Genomic DNA, 22,274 nt, shown 5'->3' with positions numbered 1-22,274 from the left:
GGTTGAAAAGTGATTTAAAAGCCAGAACTTTAGATTTGATCCTAGGGGTATTAGGGAGCCACTAGAGACATGATTAGACTTCAGGAAGAGCACTTTGACACCTGAGTTGAAGATGGACTAGAGCAGAAAAACACTTGAGGCAGGGAGACCAACCAGAAGGCTATTGTAATAGTCCAGTAGTCACTAAGTGGTAAGTGGAAGATGGTGACTGTTGTGAGTGGAGAAAAGAGGGTGCATTGAAAAGATAGGAAAACTATAAACTAGAGCAGGGGTCCCCAAACTTTTTATACAGGGGGCCAGTTCACTGTCCCTCAGACCGTTGGAGGGCTGGACTATAAAAAAAAACCTATGAACAAATCCCTATGCACACGGCACATATCTTGTTTTAAAGTAAAAAAACAAAATGGGAACAAATACAATATTTAAAATAAAGAACAAGTAAATTAAAATCAACAAACTGACGTATTTCAATGGGAATTATGAACCTGCTTTTGGCTAATGAGATGGTCAACTTCTGGTTCCATATTTGTCACTGCTAGCCGTAACAAGTTCTGGAAGTGCAGTGGGGACTGGATAAATGGCCTCAGGGGGCCACATGGGGCATAGTTTTGGGACCCCTGAACTAGAGGGTATCCAAAGTAGGTCATTCAAGATAGTGACAGAACTGCAGATTAAGCCAAATAACGAATCATTTGATGAAATCAGGACTATTTAGTCTAAAGAAAAGAAGCTTTAGGAGGAACAGCAGCAGCAAAAGGAGCATTTATATTGTGCTTTAAAGTTCACAAAGTGCTTTACAAATATTATCCCATTTGATCCTCATAACAATCCGGAGAGAGAGGTAGCATTATTACTCCTGCTTTGTAGATGAGGAAACTGAGGCAGGCAAGAATTAACAGAATTTCCTAGGGACACACAAATAGTCAGCATTTGAGGCTGGATTTGAGCTCAGGTCTTCCTGACTCTAAACCCAGTTCTTGTACCACATTATGCTACTTACTATCTTTTACTTGAATAAGTGATTTAAAAAAATATCACATGATAGCTATCTTCCAAGTTTCTGAAGGACTATTATGTTTAAGAGGTATTTGAGTTGTTTTTCTTGGCCCCTGAGGACCAGTGGGTGAAAGCTGCATAAATGCAGATTTAAGCTTGATATAAGAAAAAACTTCTTAACAATTAGAGCTGTCTCAAAGGTGGAATGGACTGCCTTTGGAGGCAATAATCTCTCCCTCATTACAGCAGTTCAAGATGAGGCTGAATTATGAATTATGAGGCCTATTGTAGATGGATTCTTGCTTAGAATGGACTTTTAGATCTAAGATTCTACAATTCTATTCACATTTTACTTTTCTGTAAGCACCAGGAATATAAAGAATAACTTGTAGACAAATTGAAGAAGGAAACAATATCAGGAAACTTTGGGTTGGTCTAGTCAAAACTAATTTATGGCTGAATATCAGTTATAACAGAAGAATCTTTTGTGACTCTTCCTTCATCCCCAAAACAATGAGCTGTCAGAGGCTATTGATTTCCTTGCTGCAGTATGGTTTGCACCTGTCCCCTCTATTCCACTCATACTGCAGTCCCTCAGTCAGACCTTCATCACCTCTTACCTAGCCAGCTTATTGCAATAGTCTCTGAAGTGATTTCCTATATACACCCTTTACCTCCCTTTCTAATCCAACCCTCACAAAACTTTCAAGATTATTTTCTTCATTTTAGGACCCTGATGATGTCATTTCTCTACTCAAAAACTGCTTGTGGCTCCCTACAAAATAAAAGGTAAAAGAAATTCTTTAGCATTTAAGACTCACCATAAGCTAGCTCTAAATTATTATCTCTTCATCTTAATGCTGCTCTATCCCCACCAAATACTCTCTGTTCCAACTAAACTGGACTAAAAGCTACTCCCTAAATTCATCTCGCCTTCTCCAACTTCCATGTTTGTTGCATGCTATCACCTAGTATTCATTCATTTCTACTGAAAATATCCTTTTCCTTCAAGATTCCACTCCTTGGCAAATAATGATCTTTCTTTCCTCAAGTTCTCTTAGACTATTTTGGCAGAGCCTCTCCTTTGCCCCACCACACCTCAGTTTTGTATTACAATTTACATTTTGTGTGTATATTCTAGCCTTCCATTAGAATGAAGGCTGATTATAGTCCTTTTCATTGAAAAAAAAAATCCTCATCCCCAAACAAAACAAGAGGTTATACACATATTTAGGAATTCCTTTGAAGTTTATTGAATTAAAATTTTCCACTGTATTCACATCATGGTGGCTGCTATGTGTAGTCTTCCGTATAGGCCATTCTGCCTCCTCCAGGAGTTCAACATCTGGTTCATTGTCTTCATTCTTGCTCTTATACCAAGGCGCTTCAACATTCATACTAACCCTCTCTCAAATTTCTTAACCTTGTAGTTTCAAAATCTCCTTCAATATCATGATTTAATTTCGCATTCCACCTTAGTTACCCATCGGGATACTAACACACTGCAACTCACCATTACCTATAATTGTTCCAATACCTTAATCAAAAAAAATGTTTTAATTCCTTTATCTGATCATGGTTTCCTTTCATTCACTCTCTCACTATGTACATGACCCTTCCATAGCTCTTTTTTTTTTCTGGCCTTTTTGTTCATACTATATTTTTCACCCTTCCCAATTTCAACTCAAGTTAACCAATTTAACTTCACACTGTCATCAAGTTTTAAAACGTTTGCCCTGGTGTCCTGTCATCTTTCATTCCTTGCCAAATCCTAGACCAGGCTTATTCCTATCATATGCCTCTTCCCCTTCTACTCACATGCTGCTAAATGGAGCTAGAGGAAATCACACAACCAAGCTGATTGTACAAACTATAAATTCACGATAGCCATCTTCAACTGAGTCCTCGCTATAGCAAGTCAATTTTTATTCCTATCTTTCATTTCTTATGGAAGCTACTACAAACTTTCACTTCCCTTCCCAAACTTCCCACATCTTTTTCCTATAAGCTGAGAATCTCAAACATGAGAAAATTAAATTCAATTTCTCCCCTTTTCCCTTTCTTTTCATCTCAAACCCTCTGGATATCACTCTCTAATCTCTCCATTTCTTCAGTCTTTGATGAGGTGATCCTTCAATCCAACATTTATATATGTGCCCTTCATTGTATTCTTTCTTATTTTCTCTAGGACACTGTCCCCACAATCATCCTTCCTTTTCAAATCTTCAATCACCCTCTATCGGTTCCTTCTTTACAGCCTTCCACCCTACCTAATTCTCCCTCATCCTTAAAAAGCAAAACAACAATAACAACAAACAAACCACCAAACAAAAAAATATTCACCAGATGTTATCAAGCAGTTATCAAGATGGCGTACATGGTAGGTAGAGCCTAGTCAGGAAGGTCTGAGTTCATATCAAGCCTCGGACACTTATTAGCTATGTGTCCCAGGGCAAGTCACTTAACCTGTCTGCCTCAGTTTTTCCAACTGTAAAAATGGAGAATAATGATAGTTATCTACCTCCCAATGTTGTTAGGAGGATCAAACGAGATATCTGTAAGGACTTTAGTACAGTCTGCTTTATTTCTTCATCCCCTCAAGTTACCACCTGAAATTGCTCTCTCCAAAGTTTTCAGCGCTCTTAAATGACAAGTCTTCTGGTCTTTACTTGAAACTACTGACTACTCTGTCCTCCTAATATTCTCTCCTTTCTTGGTTTTCATAATATAAATCTTTCAGCTCTCTTAGTCCTGCCTAGCAAATAGCTAGGCGGCATAGTGAGTGGCCAGAGCACTGGACTCGGGAGTTAAGAAGACCTGGCTTCAAATCCTTCCTTAGAAGTTACTACTATATCAGACTATTGACTTACCATCTGAGGAGGTGGGAGAGGTAGGAAGAATCTGAATCAAAATGTCAGAAAATAAATGCCCCAAAATTTTTTCCATGTAATTTAAATATAAACAGGCAAAGCTTGGGGGGGGGGGGGGGCGCGGGGGAAAGGAGGGGGAGAGCTTAGTAGATGTATGATCTTGGATAAGTCATTCAATTTCTGTCTGATTCCATTTCCTCATCTGTAAAATAATAATAATAGTATCTAACTCGGAGTCATTTTGAGGCTCAAATGAGATAATATGTAAAAAGTGTTTTGCAAACTTTAAAGTGCTATATAAATGCCATTAAGTGCTACCATTATTATCCTCATCTCAACTGAGTGTTCCCTCTCAATCTCTTTTGCTGGCTCATCATTCAGATCAAGTTCCCTAACTTCAAGTGGTCCTCAAGATATTATCACAGTCTCCCCTCTCCTCAGTTCCCTTTAAACTGTTACTGGCCTCATCAGCTTCCAAGATTTTCATTAACTCTATGCAGAAGACTCAGATTTCTTCCCCTGAACTTCAGCTCCTCATCACCAATTACCAATAGGCATTTTAATCTGGACATCACAGAAAAATGTTAAATTCATCATGTCCAAAACAGAATTCATGATCTTTTGTCCTAAATCTACCCTTCTTCCAAACTTTTCTATTTTGGTCAATGGCTCTCATCATCATTCTTCTAGACTTCTATATGTGAAACTTTGGCTTTATCATATAAAACTTCTCATTCTCCCTTCACCTCACATATCCAATCAGATGCCAAATCTTGCTGTTTTTACTTCCAAAATATCTTCTAGCATATGACTTTTTGCTCTATTCTCCTTTGTTCAAATGTTCATGACCACCTGCTTTGATAACTGCAATGATCCTCTAAGTGGTTTCCCTGCATTAAATCTCTCCCTACTACAGTCTATCTTTTACAAAAATGTCAAAGTGATTTTCCTTCCATGCAGATCTGACCTTATCTTTTTCCTATTCAGTAAATTCCAGTGTTCTAATTGTTTCCTCTAAGATAAAATATGTTAAAGCTGCCTAGAACACATCACACCAACCTATATTTAGGTATGGTAGAGACTGTTGGAAAATCTGAGTTCAAATCCTGCCTCAGAGACTTGTGATTCTGGGCAAGTCACTTAATTTCCCTCAGTCTCAGTTTCCTCTTGTTGTAAAATGGGTATAATATTTACCTCACAAGATGGTATAAGGCTGAAATGACATAACAGAAAATGCCCTGCAAATTAAAGCCCTATATAATAATGCTATTATTAATATTGTTATTGTTTCCAGCCTCACTGTATCTTACTTTGTTTCCTCTCCTCTCAGGTTAGAGCCAAGTTGTCCTCTTCTCTGCTGCTAACACAAAGCTCTTTGTCTTCTCTGAGGCTTTGCGCCAATTATTCTTCATGCTAGTAGTATACTTCCTCCTCACTTTTGCCTCACAGATTCCCTCACTTCAAAATGCAGCTTAATAATCACCACCTACAAGAAACCTTTCCTGATCCCAAATAATAAACTCAGTCTCTCTCTGTTATCCCATTAAAATATAAACTCAATGAAACTAGAGCTTGTTCCATTCTTTATTTTTGTATGTCCAGCACTCAGTCCAGGGACTCATATATAGCAGGTCAATGCTAGACATGCTTTTTGATTGATAGGTGCATATTTAGTTGATTGAAATGTACATCATCAACATCTGTGTTTCTGTAAATTAAAAGTTCCTTCTGAAAAATTTCAACTTATTTTTCAAATGAAATAAAGGAAAAGGGACTCTTTCTAGTTGGCCAAGAGAAAGAACAAGTCAGAGAGTCTCAGAAAGCCAGTGTGTAGGACTCTGAAAGATATATGGGAAAACTTGATATATGGAGAAACTTCCCCCCACTTAAAGCTATCCCAAAATGTTAGAGGCTACCCAATAAGTGAATTATGCACTTAGGGAGGTGGAAGCCGAATGATCATTCAAGTATACTGTAAAAAAAAAACCTTCCATTTTTAGGACCAGATAAAATCTGAGATCCTTAACACTGAGATCTGTGGAGCTAAAGAAGAGAAATGGTAAAAGCATTAAACAGTACAGATTTCTCTCACTTAGGTCACCTCTACCTTCCTTCTAGGATATACCATGTGGTGATTTTAATCAAAGATTTTAATCAAAGATCACTGAAACCTCACACTGTTAACTCTTTTCTTCCTCTGAAGACTCTGGCGCAGACTGTCTATCATAGCCATTGTCTCTACTTAATTAAGAAAAGGAGTGTGCTAGGAGTCTCTAATGATTAACTGTTAATATCCAAGGTAGGAAGGTTAATATCGAGGTAGGAAGGGAGAAGGAGGGTACAGAGATCACTGTGGTAGGTAAGTCCAGTTGAGGCCCTGGGAAGCTTGCTCATATCCATTCATAAGGAAGAGATTCTACAGCAGAGAGGAGGGGTAAGGACAATAGTTGAAGAAAGCTGGGTTGGTGTAAGAGGCAATGGAGAATGGAGAAAGGGACTGAAATGGAGATTTTGGAGAAGTGGAGGTAGAATTTATTTAATGCTTAGATCTGTTGATGAACAAGGGGATCCATTTTCCCTAGAGAAACTCTCTTCTGTCTAGGTGGCTCCCTACCCAAAAGTAGCTGGGTTGATGGCTAGGAAATTGATGTCCTCAGTCCCTAAGAATTGAAAGAAACTAATATGGATAAATACCTACTTGCCTCAGGTCTGAGATAGCCGTGAGGGACAAGGTATGTGAAAAAAGAGCCTGGGCCAAAGAAACAGGAAGGGGGAGTTTAAGAAGGAAAAGGAAAGCAGTGAGCAGATGCTAATCTGTGAATATAGGCTCTCAGGATCCTGTATGAAAACCTTCCATTATGATACAAAGGCCTATTAGAGAGGAGCAGAGTGCAAGCAAGGGATACCCTGTCCTCTTGACAACCTCTTTAACACACTGCCAAGCTGCAGAACTGAGAGACATTGAGTCTGATGAAGGGAAGAAGAAAAGCACCTCTCCACCTACAGGCAGTAGAGAATAGTGAACAGGACAAGACTTGGAGTTAGAAAACACGAATCTTATGCTTACTAGTGCTGTCTTAAACCTCTGAACCTATTTCTTCAAATGGAAAAAGGTAATAACAATACTGGCTCTGCATCTCCCACAAAGTTATTATGAGGAAACTTTTGCAAATCAGAGAGAGTGGTAACTATGGCAATGGTACCATTCCTTATCTTCTATACAAAGTTACTGGTTATTCCAACAGCAGCCCCTTAAGGATTCAGTGTGAGGTGGATGATGAGATCTCTCTGTTAGATTCCATGTTGGACTTGATTTTGTCAAGCTCCCAATTCAGCTCCCAAGCAGGAGAAGTTACTGATGGTTTGGATTATCTTCAAGTCCCTCATGGCTAAGATAAAGGGGACAAAAAGGCTAAAGTCAAACTGAGTATAGGTGAGCTGGAGGCTCATCCCACTTAGATCCCTGGGACCAGGTCCAAGGTTGGCAGGAGTTTAGCTCAGAGTTTGCTTTGGGAAAGGAGGGGAACAGAGAAAAATAGAATTATCTCAGTGCTGATTGAGGAGGGAGGGGAGATGAGATGTGACTGATGCAGATCTTTCTTGGGGATATTCTACGGCAAGATCCTCCCTAATCTCAGACTTCTAGCCTGACAGGTTTCCAATGTGTTAATGAGTTGCCTGGCCCCCAGCTCCCAGCAAGGTAGGCATCAGCCAGGCAGTGGGAATGCAGTGGTGATTGGACAGTGCTACTGATCAGAGAAAGAGAGCAAAGAGAGAGGGAGACAGGATAGAAGGGCCCAACTCACAAGGTCAAACACCTATTCTTGGTCCACATCTTGATTGTTAGCCATAAGAAGAGGGGATAAGAGATAAATAAAAGGGGTAACTCGAAGTATAAGAAGGTTGTGAGTGAGGATGACTGCTTACTACCCTTGCTCTGGCTTTCTGAGGAAAGTTGTTTTTTCATCTCTAAGGCTCCATTATTCCATATTTCCTTTCTCTCCTAACCCATTGTTGTGAGTCTTTGTGGTCCTAGTAAAAGTTGTAGGATCAAGGACTTGAAGGGACACAAGAAATCATATAGTCCAATGCTTTTATTTTACAAATGGAGAAAATGAGGCTGAAGAAAAGAGACTTGATCAAGATTACATAAGTAGTCAGTAGCAGAACTGGGATCCCAGCCCCAGGTCTTTTACTGTTGGATTCAGTGTTCATCTACTACTCTCATAGGAACATTGGTCTTATTATTTTTTGTTTTGTTTGTCTTTTTGACTCTTACTTTCTGTCTCAGGTTCAATACTATGTATTAGTTCCAAGGCAGGAGAGCAGTAAGGGCAAAGCAATGGGAGTCAAGTCAGAAGGATGGAATATCAAAGTCTGAATGGGGCCTCAAAGATGATTTAGTCCTATCTGAACTGAACAGGAATGTTCTCTACATCATCACCTCCAGTGATGAAAATTTCTCAAGGAAAATGATACCTATCTGAAATAACTGATTGTTAGTAAGCTTTTTCTTATATTAAGTTAAATTTACCTTTAAGCAAACAGTATCCATTACTCCTAGTTTTGCCCTTTGGAGCCAAACAGAATGAATATTTCTCTTCCACATAAATTATCTTCAAATACCTGAAGATGCCTAAATTGTTCCTTCTGGATTCCCAAGACAAATTTCCAGGAATAGCATCATCATTTCTTTCAAATGATCTTCATATGATCTGATCTCTAGTCTTTTCATCATTTTGGTGTTTATTCCTCTTTGGAAATTCTCAATATTATCAATATCATCCTTCCCCAATGTGACACTCCAAACAGAATACATTATTTCAGATGCAATCTGACCAAAGCAAAGAATGGTGATAATATCATCTCCCTTGATCTGGACACTATATTTTTATTCATAAAGCCCAAGATCATATTAGCTTCTTAGAGAAGTTATTTTTTATTTATTTATTTTTTGTTAAGAGTGATTCCTCCAGTCTGTTTACCAGCTGAGCCCAAGTTGAGCTTGCCAACCTAATTGTCCATTCCTGGAAGTTTCTTCTTATTCCTGAATTCAATTGAAGCAAACCCACCTCCTGCACACAGCATAAGGTAACGCGGATGCATTGTGTTATGAGGTATGCTCATGGAAGTGTTCCTCACAGAGGTCTATGTGCAATACACTCAGAAGCCTGATTCTTAAAACATCAGAGACCCTCTAGATAATTCTGAATGTACAGAGAAAACCTTTATCTAAAATACCCAGCTCCAGTGCATGTGAGTGCCAGCCCTTGAGCCCCAGTATGTTCATTAAGCCATACAGACCTTCTCTTTGGAAACATGGTGGGAAAATGGGCAGGTCCCATCGGTTTTCTTGCATGTGCCCCGTAAAAACCTGTTAGAAATGAAGGGATAGGGATTCTTTAAGAAAGATAAGGAGTTATCATTTGAGAATGGCATACTCCTTCAAGGTCCTCCCCCACCCCCAAGGCAGCAGTGGTAGGGAGTCTTAGAAATAGGCTACCAAATTCACAATGGTGCTAATGATGCATGTTGAATGTGAAGATCATGCCAAGGGCAGGTTAGCACAGAGATAATAAATACAGGCTCCCTGACATCTTCCTATGGTCCCCTTAACAGTCATCATTTCTGACTTAGAAATAATCCCTCAGATTATTAAGACTGCTTTCAGATGTAAATCCTATGATCTATGATTACAGAAGCTTTGGTAACTAACAGGTTAGGAATCCCTGGTTTGGGGGTGGGCAGAGGATGTCTTGGGTGACATGTCTGGGAAGAGGAAGGCTATGCCAGCCAAAATTGAATGAAGCAGTAGTGGGAATCAAAGGATCATGGGATTTAGATATGAAGGGGCTTATGAAACTATATACTCTAACCACTGATTTTATAGATAAAGAGACTGTCGCCCACTGACATACTAAGAACAAGAAATGGATCTGTGATTTGAATCTAGGCCCACTGCTTCTAAATCCAGTGCTTCCTATACATTTCCACACTGTAGGAATATCCTAAATGCACAGAAAAGGGAGCATAGTATGATAGAAAGAGCACAAGACATGGTACAAAAGACCTGAGACCAAGCTGCAGCTCTGATAGGGTATGTGTAACCTTAGGCAAAGTATTTAACCCCCAATTTCCTCATCTGTAAAAATGGAGCCAACAATGTATCAGCTTTCTAGTCAAGAAACAAAAAAGTCACTAGGGTCTTTGGGTCAGCAAATCCTTCAGAGAAGATTGAACCAGCCCAACTATTGAACATATGATTCCCAACCTTTAAAGTACCTGGTACACACAGCCACCTTCTCAGGGTCATGAATGTAGGGGCAATGCTGGCCCCGGTTGCACTTTCCAAAGCGATTATAGTACATGCAGTAGTCCCGCTTCTTCTCCTTCTTCTGCCGGGCCTGGCGAATGATAGCCAGACTTCGTTGGATGGCTCGGCTGTAAGGAGTAAGGGGATAGGGGAGAAATGGGAGTCAGTGAGCTATGAGGGGCATCTCCTTAAGTATCACTCTCCTCCTCCCAGCCCTTATACACACCTGGCAATTGAACGACTTGAACTTCCTCGGCCCAGGCTGGCACTGCCAGGGGAATAGCTAGGGCTGCTGGTGGCTCCATCTGATCTTCCTATGTAGAGACAATGAACAGAATTTCCTCATGTCAAGTCCTATATACATGGCTACTGTTCAAACAGTCTAGGGCAGGCCCACCCTGATTATCAGCCTGAGAAAGAAATAGCACATTGAGACTGCTCATATTCGAGACAAGAAAACTGAGGCACAGGAAGAAGCAACTGTCCCAAGGTCCTCAAGCAAGTCCTTTTGAAGAGTCAGAATAAGAACTCTGGTCCTTTGGCTCCAGAGCCAGTGTTTTTCCCTCTCCATAACGGTTTTATCTAGCAGGTGATTTGTAAGACCAAAGGATGCCATGATCTTCCTAGAGATTTCAATGTCCATATGTGTTTGACTCAATGGTACTGATGATTAGGCAGGGGAAGAGGCATGCTCCATTTAAGGAAGGCTGGCTGGGGGAGGTAGTCTGTATCTCTGGGCTCCAGGTGGTTTAAGTATGGCACAGTCACTCACCTGCCAGCCCAACTGTGTTACCAAGTGAGTGAGTGGAATTTGATAGCATGTCAATGAGCTTTACCTTCTCTGGAGCTGTCACTTGGGCTGTTGCAGACGCCATGGCTCCATCTGTTCCAGAGGCTGAAAACAGTATTGGTGCGGCTGGAAGCACATGATTGCCTACTGGAACCTTTCCAAACCTGACCATAGGACTGAGATGGACACCAGACAGGCTGGGAAGATCCTACTCTGAATCTTGTGCTGATGTCACTGCCTGAAATGGGATCTCACCTGGTCTTTACATAATGGAAGATTAGCTGTTCATTTGACTTGGTCAACTTGAGTAGGTTAAAATCCTTAAACTGTCTTCAGTTGGTACTATGTATGGGCAAGAAGAGGGAAGTACAGGTTTGGGGGTTGGGGGATTGTTTCCTTTTCTTTTTTAAAAATTCTGTGCTGGTCTCACTGTGGGAGTTTTGACAAGAACAGTGAGGCACCTTTTCAAATGCTTTTCAGTGTTAAAAAATGCACATAAACTAACTGGCTTTAAAAGAGGTAATAAAACCCCAGCACTGAGAGGTGCTAAGAAGTTAAACTGATTCAATAGTGAACCTAGAGAGCAGAAGGTGGTTAGCATTTTCCAGAACTTTCACTTCCTGGGGAATTTACCCCCCCCCAAAAAAAAACAATAAAAAAATCTATCCTCACTTTATAACACAAAACTTCCCTGTACCACCAAATGAATAAATCAAAGGAAGCTCAACATGTTCAGTGAGAGAGGGGGCTGGGGGTGGGAAGCTGAAAGGGCTCACTTTGTGCTGACTCTCAGATAGTATGGAACACAGCTCTGTCTTGGACTTGACTCTGGGCATGTGGGAGATGGCAGCACCCAAAATCCTGGTCCAAGAGTCTAGAGAAGGAAGAACATTGTAGTTGGGGCCAGAAGACCTGGTTTGAATTGTAGCTCTGCTGTTCAACTCTTGTACAACTACTTTGGGTAATTAACTCTGAGAGTCTCAGTTTCCTCAGCTACAAAAATAGTCAGATTTGGACTTTGACCCTTAAAGTAATCTTGTGAAAAGAGTTCATTATAAACCTTAAGGTTGTTTTTTCTTTTAAAGAAATGTGTACTATTATAATTATCATCATACTCAGGGCAAGGGAGATTTTGACTCATTTCTTCTCTGCACTTGTCTTAAGGAAATCTATGTGGGATTGGCTCACAATCTTGAGTTCATAAAAGAAAGAGACTTCTCTTTCCTAACCTCTTCAGTCCCAGTCTAAGCTGTCTAGGCCTGTTCAGTTGTCAAATAAAGGCCTCTACTAATGGGAAACCTACTGTTCTTGAGGCAGGCCCCTCTACTTTTGGATAACTTTTTTTAAGGAAGTTCTAATTTTATTATTATTACTTTTAAGCTGAAAGTGGACTCTGCAACTTCTATCAATAGTTCCTAGCTAAAGCATAGGCATCTTAGTCTGATTCAAAACAAATAGAGCAGGGGCAGCTAGGTGGCTCATTGGATAGAATTTGGAGACAGGAGGTCTTGGGTTCAAACCTGCCCTCAGACACTTCTTAGCTGTGTGACTCTGGATAAGTCACTTAATCCCAATTGCCTAGCCATAAATATTCATTCATTCATTCATTCATTCATTCATTCATTCATGTTTGTTTCTTTATTTATTTTTATCAATAAGTGAAACTAAGCATCCAGGATGAGAGAACTGACACTGACAGGAAGTTTTATATTCCCTACCCTAAGCCACAGATCTTTTGTGGCATATACTGTGCTTAGTTCTGGATGCCATACTTTAGGAAGGACACTGATAAAATGGAATATGTTGAAGGGTACTCAGGATAATGAAGGGTCTGAAGAACTTGGGATGGATCAGCTGAAGGCACTAGGGATATTAAGTCTTAAGAAAAGAATGGGGGAAGAGGGAAGCAGTAGAAGATCAATCAACCAGTGAGAAATAAATATACTGGTTGCCTTTCAAGTATAAGGCTAAATAAGGAACAATGGAAATGATACAGAGGAGACTCAAGTAAAAAAACACACCCCAGAAATTAGAACTGTCCATAAGAAGAATGAGCTACATAAGGTGGTAGTGTGTTCCCCTCACTTGACACTGTCAGACAAAAATTGAAAGACTACTTTGTTGGAGGAATTGTAGAAGAGATTTCTATCTGCTTTTTGGTATCAGATTGTTTTTTTTTGAGGCTATAAAATGAACCAGTATAACATATAGCATATAACAATTGTATTGCCTCTCTACCTAAAAAAATCATACTATGGCTTAGATCAGTTCCATACTTATCATTTCCAATGCTAACATCCTAGTTTAGTTCAGGCCTTCACTACTTTTGGTTTAAATTTTCAAAAGTCACTAATTAATTTCTCCAACATCAGTTTATCTTCCCTTCTGAAATCTATCTAACTCTATGATTCTAGGCACTTGATCACAGACTGAGAGCTAGAAAGGGCTTTTATGTGATCAAATCCAAGACTCCCATTGTATAAATGAGAAAAATGAAGCATAGAGAGGTGCCATGGTCATATAGGCAGTAAGTGGCAGAGCTGGGATCTAAACCCATTATCTCTGACTCCAAGCCCAGTGTTCCCATCACTATATCATGCAGAATCTCCTTTAAATTTCTCTTTTCTAGGCTCAGTATCTTTATTTCCTTCAATCAAACTTCATGGTCTTGTCTCCAGTTCTCTCACCATACAAATTACTGAAAAAGACAATAGTAAGTTCAGCTGTTTGTGAGGGTAGTCAAGATGGTAGAGTAGCAGCAAAAAGTACAACTTGGCTCTTCCACCACATCTCTAATACAATGAAATAGAAAACAAACTAGAATGAATTGTGATAGAGAAAGGAAAGAAAAAAAAAACATAGTGAGCCATTTTTCAGTTCAGGCTGGCTTAAAGAGATAAATATATATTAAGTCTGTGGACACTGGAGACAAGATCTGTTCAAGAGCAAGGGCCCTCTTGAAGCATTCCATTTTCCAGGGAATGAAAAAGGGAAGAGATGGGGCATAGTAGTAAAGAAGCACCAGAGTAGGAAGAGATCCTTGAACTAGCACAAGAAAAAGGAATGGATGTCATTTAACATATCTACTGACTACAGTGATCCTTCACCTAGCGGCTTTACATTTATTTTACTATATGTATATATTTTAAGGCTTTCTAAACTCTTTCCACTCTCCTATAAACCTTTTCCACACTCTTATTAACCTATAGTCACTGAGCCAATCAGCACCCAGAATACAGTGCTGTGGTTGGGTGCCTCCTATCATAAAATAGAGTGTCATGATAAGTGTAACTCTGCCAATTTTTTAAAAAACCCATGATACCGGTCAAGATGGCGGCTTAGAAGTAGCAAAAGTTCAGACCTCTGAAAACCCTTCCTTACCGATCACAAACTGAATGCTCCTAGGGGACTAAAATTCAAACTTAACAACAGGACAGAGCCGGGGAACCCTCCTTCTGGAGGTACAGGTACAGCCCCCATTTTTCAGTCAAAGAAATCAAAACTATTAATGAGCACATGAAAAAGTGTTCTAAATCTCTGATAATCAGAGATGCAAATCAAAACAACTCTGAGGTATCACCTCACACCTAGCAGATTGGCTAACATGACAGCAAAGGAAAGTAATGAATGTTGGAGGGGATGTGGCAAAGTGGGGACAATAATTAATTCATTGCTGGTGGAGTTGTGAATTGATCCAACCATTCTGGAGGGCAATTTGGAACTATGCCCAAAGGGCGATAAAAGACTGTCTGTCCTTCGATCCAGCCATAGCACTGCTGGGTTTGTACCCCAAAGAGATAATAAGGAAAAAGACTTGTACAAGAATATTCATAGCTGCGCTCTTTGTGGTGGCCAAAAATTGGAAAATGAGGGGATACCCTTCAATTGGGGAATGGCTGAACAAATTGTGGTATATGTTGGTGATGGAATACTATTGTGCTAAAAGGAATAATAAAGTAGAGGAATTCCATGGATACTGGAACAACCTCCAGGAAGTGATGCAGAGCGAAAGGAGCAGAATGAGGAAAACATTGTACACAGAGACTGATACACTGTGGTTCAACTGAATGTAGTGGACTTCTCCATTAGTGTCAATGCAATATCCCTGAACAATCTGCAGGGATCATGGAGAAAAAACACTATCCACAAGCAGAGGACAAACTGTGGGAGTAAAAACACGGAGGAAAAGCAATTGCATAACTACAGGGGTTATGGGGATATGATTGAGGAGAGACTCTACATGAACACCCTAATGCAAATACCAAGAATGTGGAAATGGGTTCGAATCAAGGACACATGTGATACCCAGTGGAATTGTGCGTCAGCTATGGGAGGGGGTGAAGGAAAAGAAAATGATCTTTTTTTTCCCCCAATGAATAATGTTTGAAAATGACCAAATAAAATAATGTTTAAAAGAAAAAAAATAAAAAATAAAAACCCATGATACAGTGAAGATAAGTGAACCATGATATAGTGAGGGAAGACTGTATTACTCAGTTCTAGGATACAGATACATGATGGACAAAGGAAGGGAACTTTCAAAACTACTTTTAAAACTACTCCACCCTATTCAGACCATTCTTTAGAAGATGGGATTTAGCTATTTCCTGATCAATAACAATAGAGATACTTGGAATAACAGAATCAGGTCATGGAAACTACAATCTCCACCCTACTCAGGGCAACAAGATTAGGAAGGGCTGCAGCAAAACTCAAGATTTAATTATTTGAGAATATGCATGTGCAAAAAGGACAGACTTCTGGGAGGTCCTAGATCAAGCTAGAGCCACCACTGGCACATGTGAGACACAGGAAGTGAGGTAGAGAACATCCTCTGGAGTTCTCTTGACTTCCTGTGAGGAGGGCGAGAGGCAGTTGGAAGCTGGTGCTTGGAGTTGGAGGAGCCTGTGCACTGTTTTTCTCCAGATTGGTCACATGGCCTTGGAGCCTGTGCACTGTTTTTCTCCAGATTGGTGGCCTTGGAGCCTGTGCACTGTTTTTCTCCAGATTGGTCACATGGCCTTAAAGCCCAGAGCACACTGGGTATTTAAAATTCTCTCTCTCTCTCTCTCTCTCTCTCTCTCTCTCTCTCTCTCTCTCTCTCTCTCTCTCTCTCTCTCTCTCTCTCTCCCTCTCCCTTTCCCTCTCCCTCTCTCATACTTTTTCCTTCCTGTTTGTAATTCAAACACCATAAAAAAAAGTTGGCAGCTGACTTTAGTGTTTCATTTAGGAATTACATAGATGAATTCCTTGGTGACCTTAAATTAATATATATCAGTCTTTTAAAGTGATTTCAATATCACATATGTGTCAGAGAGGAGAGATATTAAGCGTTGGCCACATAATGCATGGGGAATAAATTCAGAATCAAACAATAGGCTGGGTGATAAACAAGATGGAGGGCTAGACATTTTTTCTGATCCCCATGACCTCTTGAATCTCTCCAAAATAGAAATTATAAGTCAAAGATAAAGGAATTTCACCTGTCTCCATGATCTAGGACACCCAGAATTTGAAAGGTTAAAAAAAAATAAACCCATGAAATGATTTTGAGGCGCTCACTCAGCACTCACTCCATGGTGAAAAAGCTACACTAGTCAACCTACCCAGGTTCAAAACCCAACCCTATTCAGCAGTTTCCCCTCTTTCTTTACAGGCTGCAAAAGTTTGCTCAGGTCAGGCCAGAGAGCCATCATGTTTCTTGAATTCTCCAGACAACAGAAGCTCACTGAGACCATAAGGCCAGTGCCAAGGTGGCCAAACTCCCTGGTGTCTAATCCATCCTAGCAGATGGGAGCCCCAAGCTCAGAGACCCTGCTGTCAGTTCAGAAAGGCAGGAGAACCAAGAATGGGATCATGAGATTTAGAACAAGAGGTCGTCTCATCCAATTCCCTCATCAGAAAGTTGAGGACACAGTTACAGACATGTTGGGTGACTTGTTGAGGTGACAAAGGAATAGGCCTTGTGTCCCCACTTTCCTCCATTTCTTTACTCTTTCTTCACAAATTTCCAGTTGGGCCCAGCAAGATACCTTTGTGATGGCCTTGGAAGAGAACTACACAAAAGGCATCCAGTTTAAAAAAAAAAGTTTAATGGAACTGGTACAGAGAAGCATGATGAGTTTTACTGAGTTTATCAGAGAGAATGACTGGGGGTTTGGGGATGGGGGGAGATCACTAGTGGAAAGGAGGCTGGTGGGGAATCTCAATTTCTTCTCATCCTTGCATGGATCTAAGAAGGCCTACCCTAAAGAGAAGGGCCTGGTTTATAAAGGTTCATTAGGGAATATATTCTAACCTCTACCTAACTAGAAATCTCTTCATGACCCTCAGGTAGTCATCCAGCCTCTGCCTAAACACTCCCAGTTATGGGAACTCAAGATTGCTACACAAATGAGATCTTTGTAAAAAGTGTTTAGCACAGGGCCTAGCATGCAGTAGGTACTATATAAATCCTTATTCATTTCTCCTTCCTCCCACACCTATTTCCCCTGGCCAGTGTCTTCCCAGATTACCTCTTATTCACAGTGGACAGATCTTCTATGTACACATTTTGTTTACATGTTGTCTCTTTCTGTTGCACTAGAATATGTGCTCCTTGAGGTCAATAATTATGTTTGCCTTTCTTTGTGTGTTCCCTCAGGCACAGTCCTTGGCACTCAGTAAATGCTTTAGAAATATTTGCAGATTGAGAGACCATAGAATAATCCTAATGGTTAGGATGACTTTTCCTTATGTTTGAAATGAAATATATCTATGTAATTTCTGCCCACCACACCTACTGTTGCTCCTATTCTTTTTTTTAGAGGAAGAAATTGAGGTTCAGGAAGTTGAGCTGCTTTCTTGGATTCCATCATCTCTAGGGACTTATCATTCTGAAAGATGCAAAATCAGTTCAGAACTACATTCCCCTCTCATCATCACTCCACACGTGTCCTGGGTGGAGGGTGGGAAGGGGACATAGGGGAGTTCTTTTCTGGTCCCCTATCATCTAAAGGAGACATTCAGGAGATTTTCCTCATCATTGCCTCCCTCCCATTTTTTATAATGTGTTATAAGTTATAGTTTTGTTTTTTTTTAATGTGTTACCTCTCCCATTAGAGTGGGAGTTCCTTGAGGGCAGATATTATGTAAAGTCTTTCTTTGTATTCATTGTGCTCAGAATAGGGCCTGGCACATAGTTGCACTCAATAAATACTGTATCTCTTATTGATTAGTAAGTGTTAAAAGCAGGATTAGAACCTAGGTAACAAATGAATTTAACCCTCTTTCATTATACCACATTGCCTCAATGTAAGCAAAGCTTTTAGTACAAGTTTTGCTTATAAGTCATCCAGGAGAACATTCATGGTTTCATTCTGTTTTCCTTAGGGGACCTAGATCTGAAGTCAACTCGGGTCCTGCCCAGTGAATAATTTATATTATATTATACAAAATTGGGAATGAACTGACAAGTAGTGCTCCAAATACACAGGCTAAATAAGTAGCTGATACAGGTGAGCCAAGGCTTGCCTTCATCTCTAGTGACTCAAGTTAGGCCAGCTAGGAGGACTCCAGAAGAAGGGACAGGACCCTTTTATTGCATTCAGCTAAAAGGATCATCAGCTTTAGAAACTCTTTAATCCATTCTCCTCATTTTAGAGGATAGGAAATAGACTCAGAGAGGGGAAATGAAGCCCAAAGCCACTCAGGGAACAAGGTTTTAAATCTAGGTCCTCCAACTCAAAATCTACTATCTCTTTTTGTTGCAGGCCAAATCATCATTTTGCCACCTATACAAACTTATCTTCATCTCTTCCCCTCCCATTTGTACCTGTCTATGCTTATCTCAGGGTTGTCTGATTTGATGTACTGGCCAATCCCCCAAGGAAAAGCTTTTCAAAGTCTCCTGGAAGACACTCCATGGGTTGTTGTGGTTCTACTCCTGGCCTCCTTTAACAGTCTTTTTGTTTTTGTTTTGCTGAACTAAAGTTTCACACAGGGGTGAGGGAAAGAAATTTATTTCTTTAATTATTATTCATTTAAGTGGGTTCTGATGATCAGCAGGAATTAGTGAGTGCCTGGGTTGGGAACAATCTGTTTTCCTTATGGTTAAACAAGTGCTGTAGACTCCTTTGAGATGCCAGGAGGAAGGATAATAGGAAGGATCAATGCAACACTTGGCCAAAGCCACTGCCTGCTCACTCAGACCCCCTGGGAAGAAGAATTACATTCAGTCAGGGAGTCAGTGGACTCCATTCTTGATGTTCCACATATAGAAATCAGGAGAGAAAGGTCTCATAAGGGTTCTAACATCACAAGTTTTGTTCAAACAAAGAATCCCAGCCCAACCTGGCACACTAAACTTCTGTCTGCCTCAGTTTCCTCAACTGTAAAATGGAGATAATAACAGCACCTATTCACAGCGTTGTAAAGATCAAATGATAATATTTGTAAAGTATAGTGCTTAGTACATAGCAGGCACTATACAAATGCTTAGTGTTTTCCCCATTTCTCAAAAGCTCCAATTGTTCAAAAAGGTCTTTGATTCCACAAGGATATGCATGAACCAGGAAGAAATAGGACCCAGGAAGGAAACAAAACTAGTCAGACACATATCAGACCTACATAATTTTTGGTCAACAGAATTTCTTTTGAGTACTTTTGTGTTATATTTTATCTTTACTCATGGTTCCCAAAGCCCTTAGAATAGAATGTCTTTTATCTTCCTGTGCCAGCCCTAGATTCTTAGCATGCTGCTTGACTAAGACTGGGCCCTTCCTAGCATTTAAGAAAAAGACTCAACTAAAGGAGCAGAAGTAGGATGGTGTCATAGAAAGAGTTGAAGCCTTAATTTCCTGTTGTATTTTCTGTTTCTTAAGTGTGTGACATTGGGGAAAGCACTGAACTATTCTTAACCTTTCCTTTCCTACCTTATGAAGTTATTTTAAGGTAAATCAATCAATTAATGAATTATGAAGAATCTATTAAGTTCCTTCTATGTGCCAGGCACTGTGCTAAGCGCTGGTGATAGTAAAAGAGACAAAAGATAGTCTTAGCCCTCAAAGAGCTAATGGGGGAGAACACATTCAAATAACTATGTACAAATAAGCTACATAACATATACAAGAATAAGAATCTAGAAAGAAACTAGAATCAAGAAGGGTTAGGACAGATTACCTATAAATGAAGGGATTTTAGTTAAGGCTTAAAAAAAGCCAGATATTAAAGAAATATTAGGAGGCAGATATTAGGAAATACAGCATTCCAGATAACCAAAGAAAATATCTAGAGTCAACAGGAAAAGTGTCTTATTTGTGGAATAGCATGGTCAGTGTCTGGGAGTAAGGTGTAAGAAGACTGGAAAGGAAGAAGGGGACTAGATTATGAAGAGCTCTGCATAACAAGCAGAAGATTATGTATTTAATCCTAGAAGCAATAGAGAGTTTGAGTTTGGAAATGATATGGTCACACCTGCACTTTAGAAAAGTCACTTCAGTGGATGAATATAGGATGGATTAGAGTAGGGAGAAACTTAGAGCAATTAGATCCACTAGCAAGCAGGTTAATGAAGTGATTAGGGTCTGCACTAGAGTGATTGTAGCATCAGAGGAAAGAAGGGGATAGATTGGAGAGATGTTGCAAAGGTTGGGGTGATAACTATATCACCCCATATATATCATATATCACCAATATATCAATAGATAATGAGGGATTGAGGATGATTCCTTGGTTGTGAATCTGAGAGACTAGATGGTGAAGCTGCATATAGTAGTATGGAAGGTAGGAGGAGGGGGGGTTTAGAGGGAAAGATAATGAAATCTATTTGGGATATACTGAATTAATGATGTCTCCTGGACATCCAGTTGAGAAGTCTGAAAGGCAACTGGAGATACCAGACTGGAGGTCGATCAGAAAGGTTGAGGCAGGATTGGCAGATCAGAGAATCATCAGTAGAGGAACAATAATCAAATCCAAGGAAGCTGATGAAGACTACCAAGTGAAGTAGTATGGAGAAATAGGAGAGCCCAGGATAAAACCTTGTGGGATACCTGCAACTAGAGGGCATGACCTGGATGCAGCTCCAGTAAATGTGTCTGAGGAGCAGCCATATAGGTGAGGGGGAAAGCCAGGAGAGGGTGGTTTCCTGAAAATTTAGAGAAAAGTACCCAGGATAAGAAGATAATTGACAGTATTGAAGGATATAGAAAGGTTGAGGAGAATGAGAACTGGTAAAAGGATTTGTCAAGTAAGATCACTGGTTATTTTGGAGAAAGCAGTTTTGGTGAAATGATGAGGTCAGAAGTTGGATTGTATGGGGTTAAGAAGCAAGAAAAGAGAAAGTTAAGTCATCTTTTTTAGATAGCCTTTTTGAAGAGTTTAGCCACAATAGGCATAAGAGCTTTATTCTATCAATAATATTACTAATAATCAGTTGTAATGATAAAAGAATAATTTATTTAAAGTTGTAATGGTTCATCTAGTTCCCCTCTTTTATTTTATAAGTAAGGAAACCAACACCCAGAGATTTTTCCAAGGTCATACAAAGAGTAAGTAAAAGAGTTGGGACTAGATGATAAGTCCTTTGAATTCAAATGTATTATTCTCTTTTATTGTACCATAATGCCTCCCTTTAAGATACCCTTGTTGCTTAAGCAAGGCTGGAGAGGACCCTGGGTTCTCAAAAGCTATTTTAGCAGAATACAAGCCCTCTCGAGTTCTACCAAGCTGGAAAGATTTCAAAAACAGTAACCACTTGATGAACTGTATCTCTTGTCCAAGGACAACCCTAAGTAAGTCTTTAAAAGAATATACAAAAATATTGTAAAAAATGAAGTTTTTACCCTGAAGTGGGCATCTTTGTCACTTGATCTACAATGATAAAGTCCTAAATTCTTAAAGTAATGAAAAAAGAGTAATGTAAAATAATAAACTAAACCACAACCCAGGAAACTTTTCCCAAGATTCCTGTCACCTAATCTGAGATGACTAAGCATAAACTATAGCTTTCCATTCTACAGTTGTATATTTGTTTAAAAAATATCTATTATGGGGGCAGCTAGGTAGCTCAGTGGATTGAGAGCCAAGCCTAGAGATGGGAGGTCCTAGGTTCAAATCCGGCCTCAGATACTTTCCAGCTGTGTGATTCTGGGCAAGTCACTTGACCCCCATTGCCTAGCCCTTACCACTCTTCTGGCCAATACACAGTATTGACTCCAGGACAGAATTCTGGTAAGAGTTTTAATTAAAAAAATATATATATATATGTGAAAAAAATATATATATATCTATTATAAGCCTATTATGAACTAGAAATGGGGGAAGG

The 22,274-nt window shown here is 39.8% G+C and overlaps 1 protein-coding gene across 4 annotated transcripts in view; it reads right to left on the bottom strand.

Moving 5' to 3' along the window:
- The window catches only part of ZC3H3 (zinc finger CCCH-type containing 3), a 517,748-nt gene that overhangs the window by 89,234 nt on the left and 406,240 nt on the right, over positions 1–22,274 (bottom strand). For all 4 annotated transcript variants that reach the window (XM_016432074.1, XM_016432075.1, XM_016432076.2 and 1 more), the window contains exons 6-8: positions 10,406–10,493; positions 10,149–10,307; positions 9,171–9,240 (exon numbers count right to left, since the gene is read on the bottom strand). In XM_016432074.1, the coding sequence (XP_016287560.1) occupies positions 9,171–9,240; positions 10,149–10,307; positions 10,406–10,493 (317 nt within the window). The remainder of the gene's footprint in view (positions 1–9,170; positions 9,241–10,148; positions 10,308–10,405; positions 10,494–22,274) is intronic.

Source organism: Monodelphis domestica, chromosome 3 (assembly GCF_027887165.1).
Source record: "Monodelphis domestica isolate mMonDom1 chromosome 3, mMonDom1.pri, whole genome shotgun sequence".
In the NCBI taxonomy this organism is placed as follows: domain Eukaryota; kingdom Metazoa; phylum Chordata; class Mammalia; order Didelphimorphia; family Didelphidae; genus Monodelphis; species Monodelphis domestica.
This window is presented reverse-complemented; position numbering and strand designations above follow the sequence as displayed.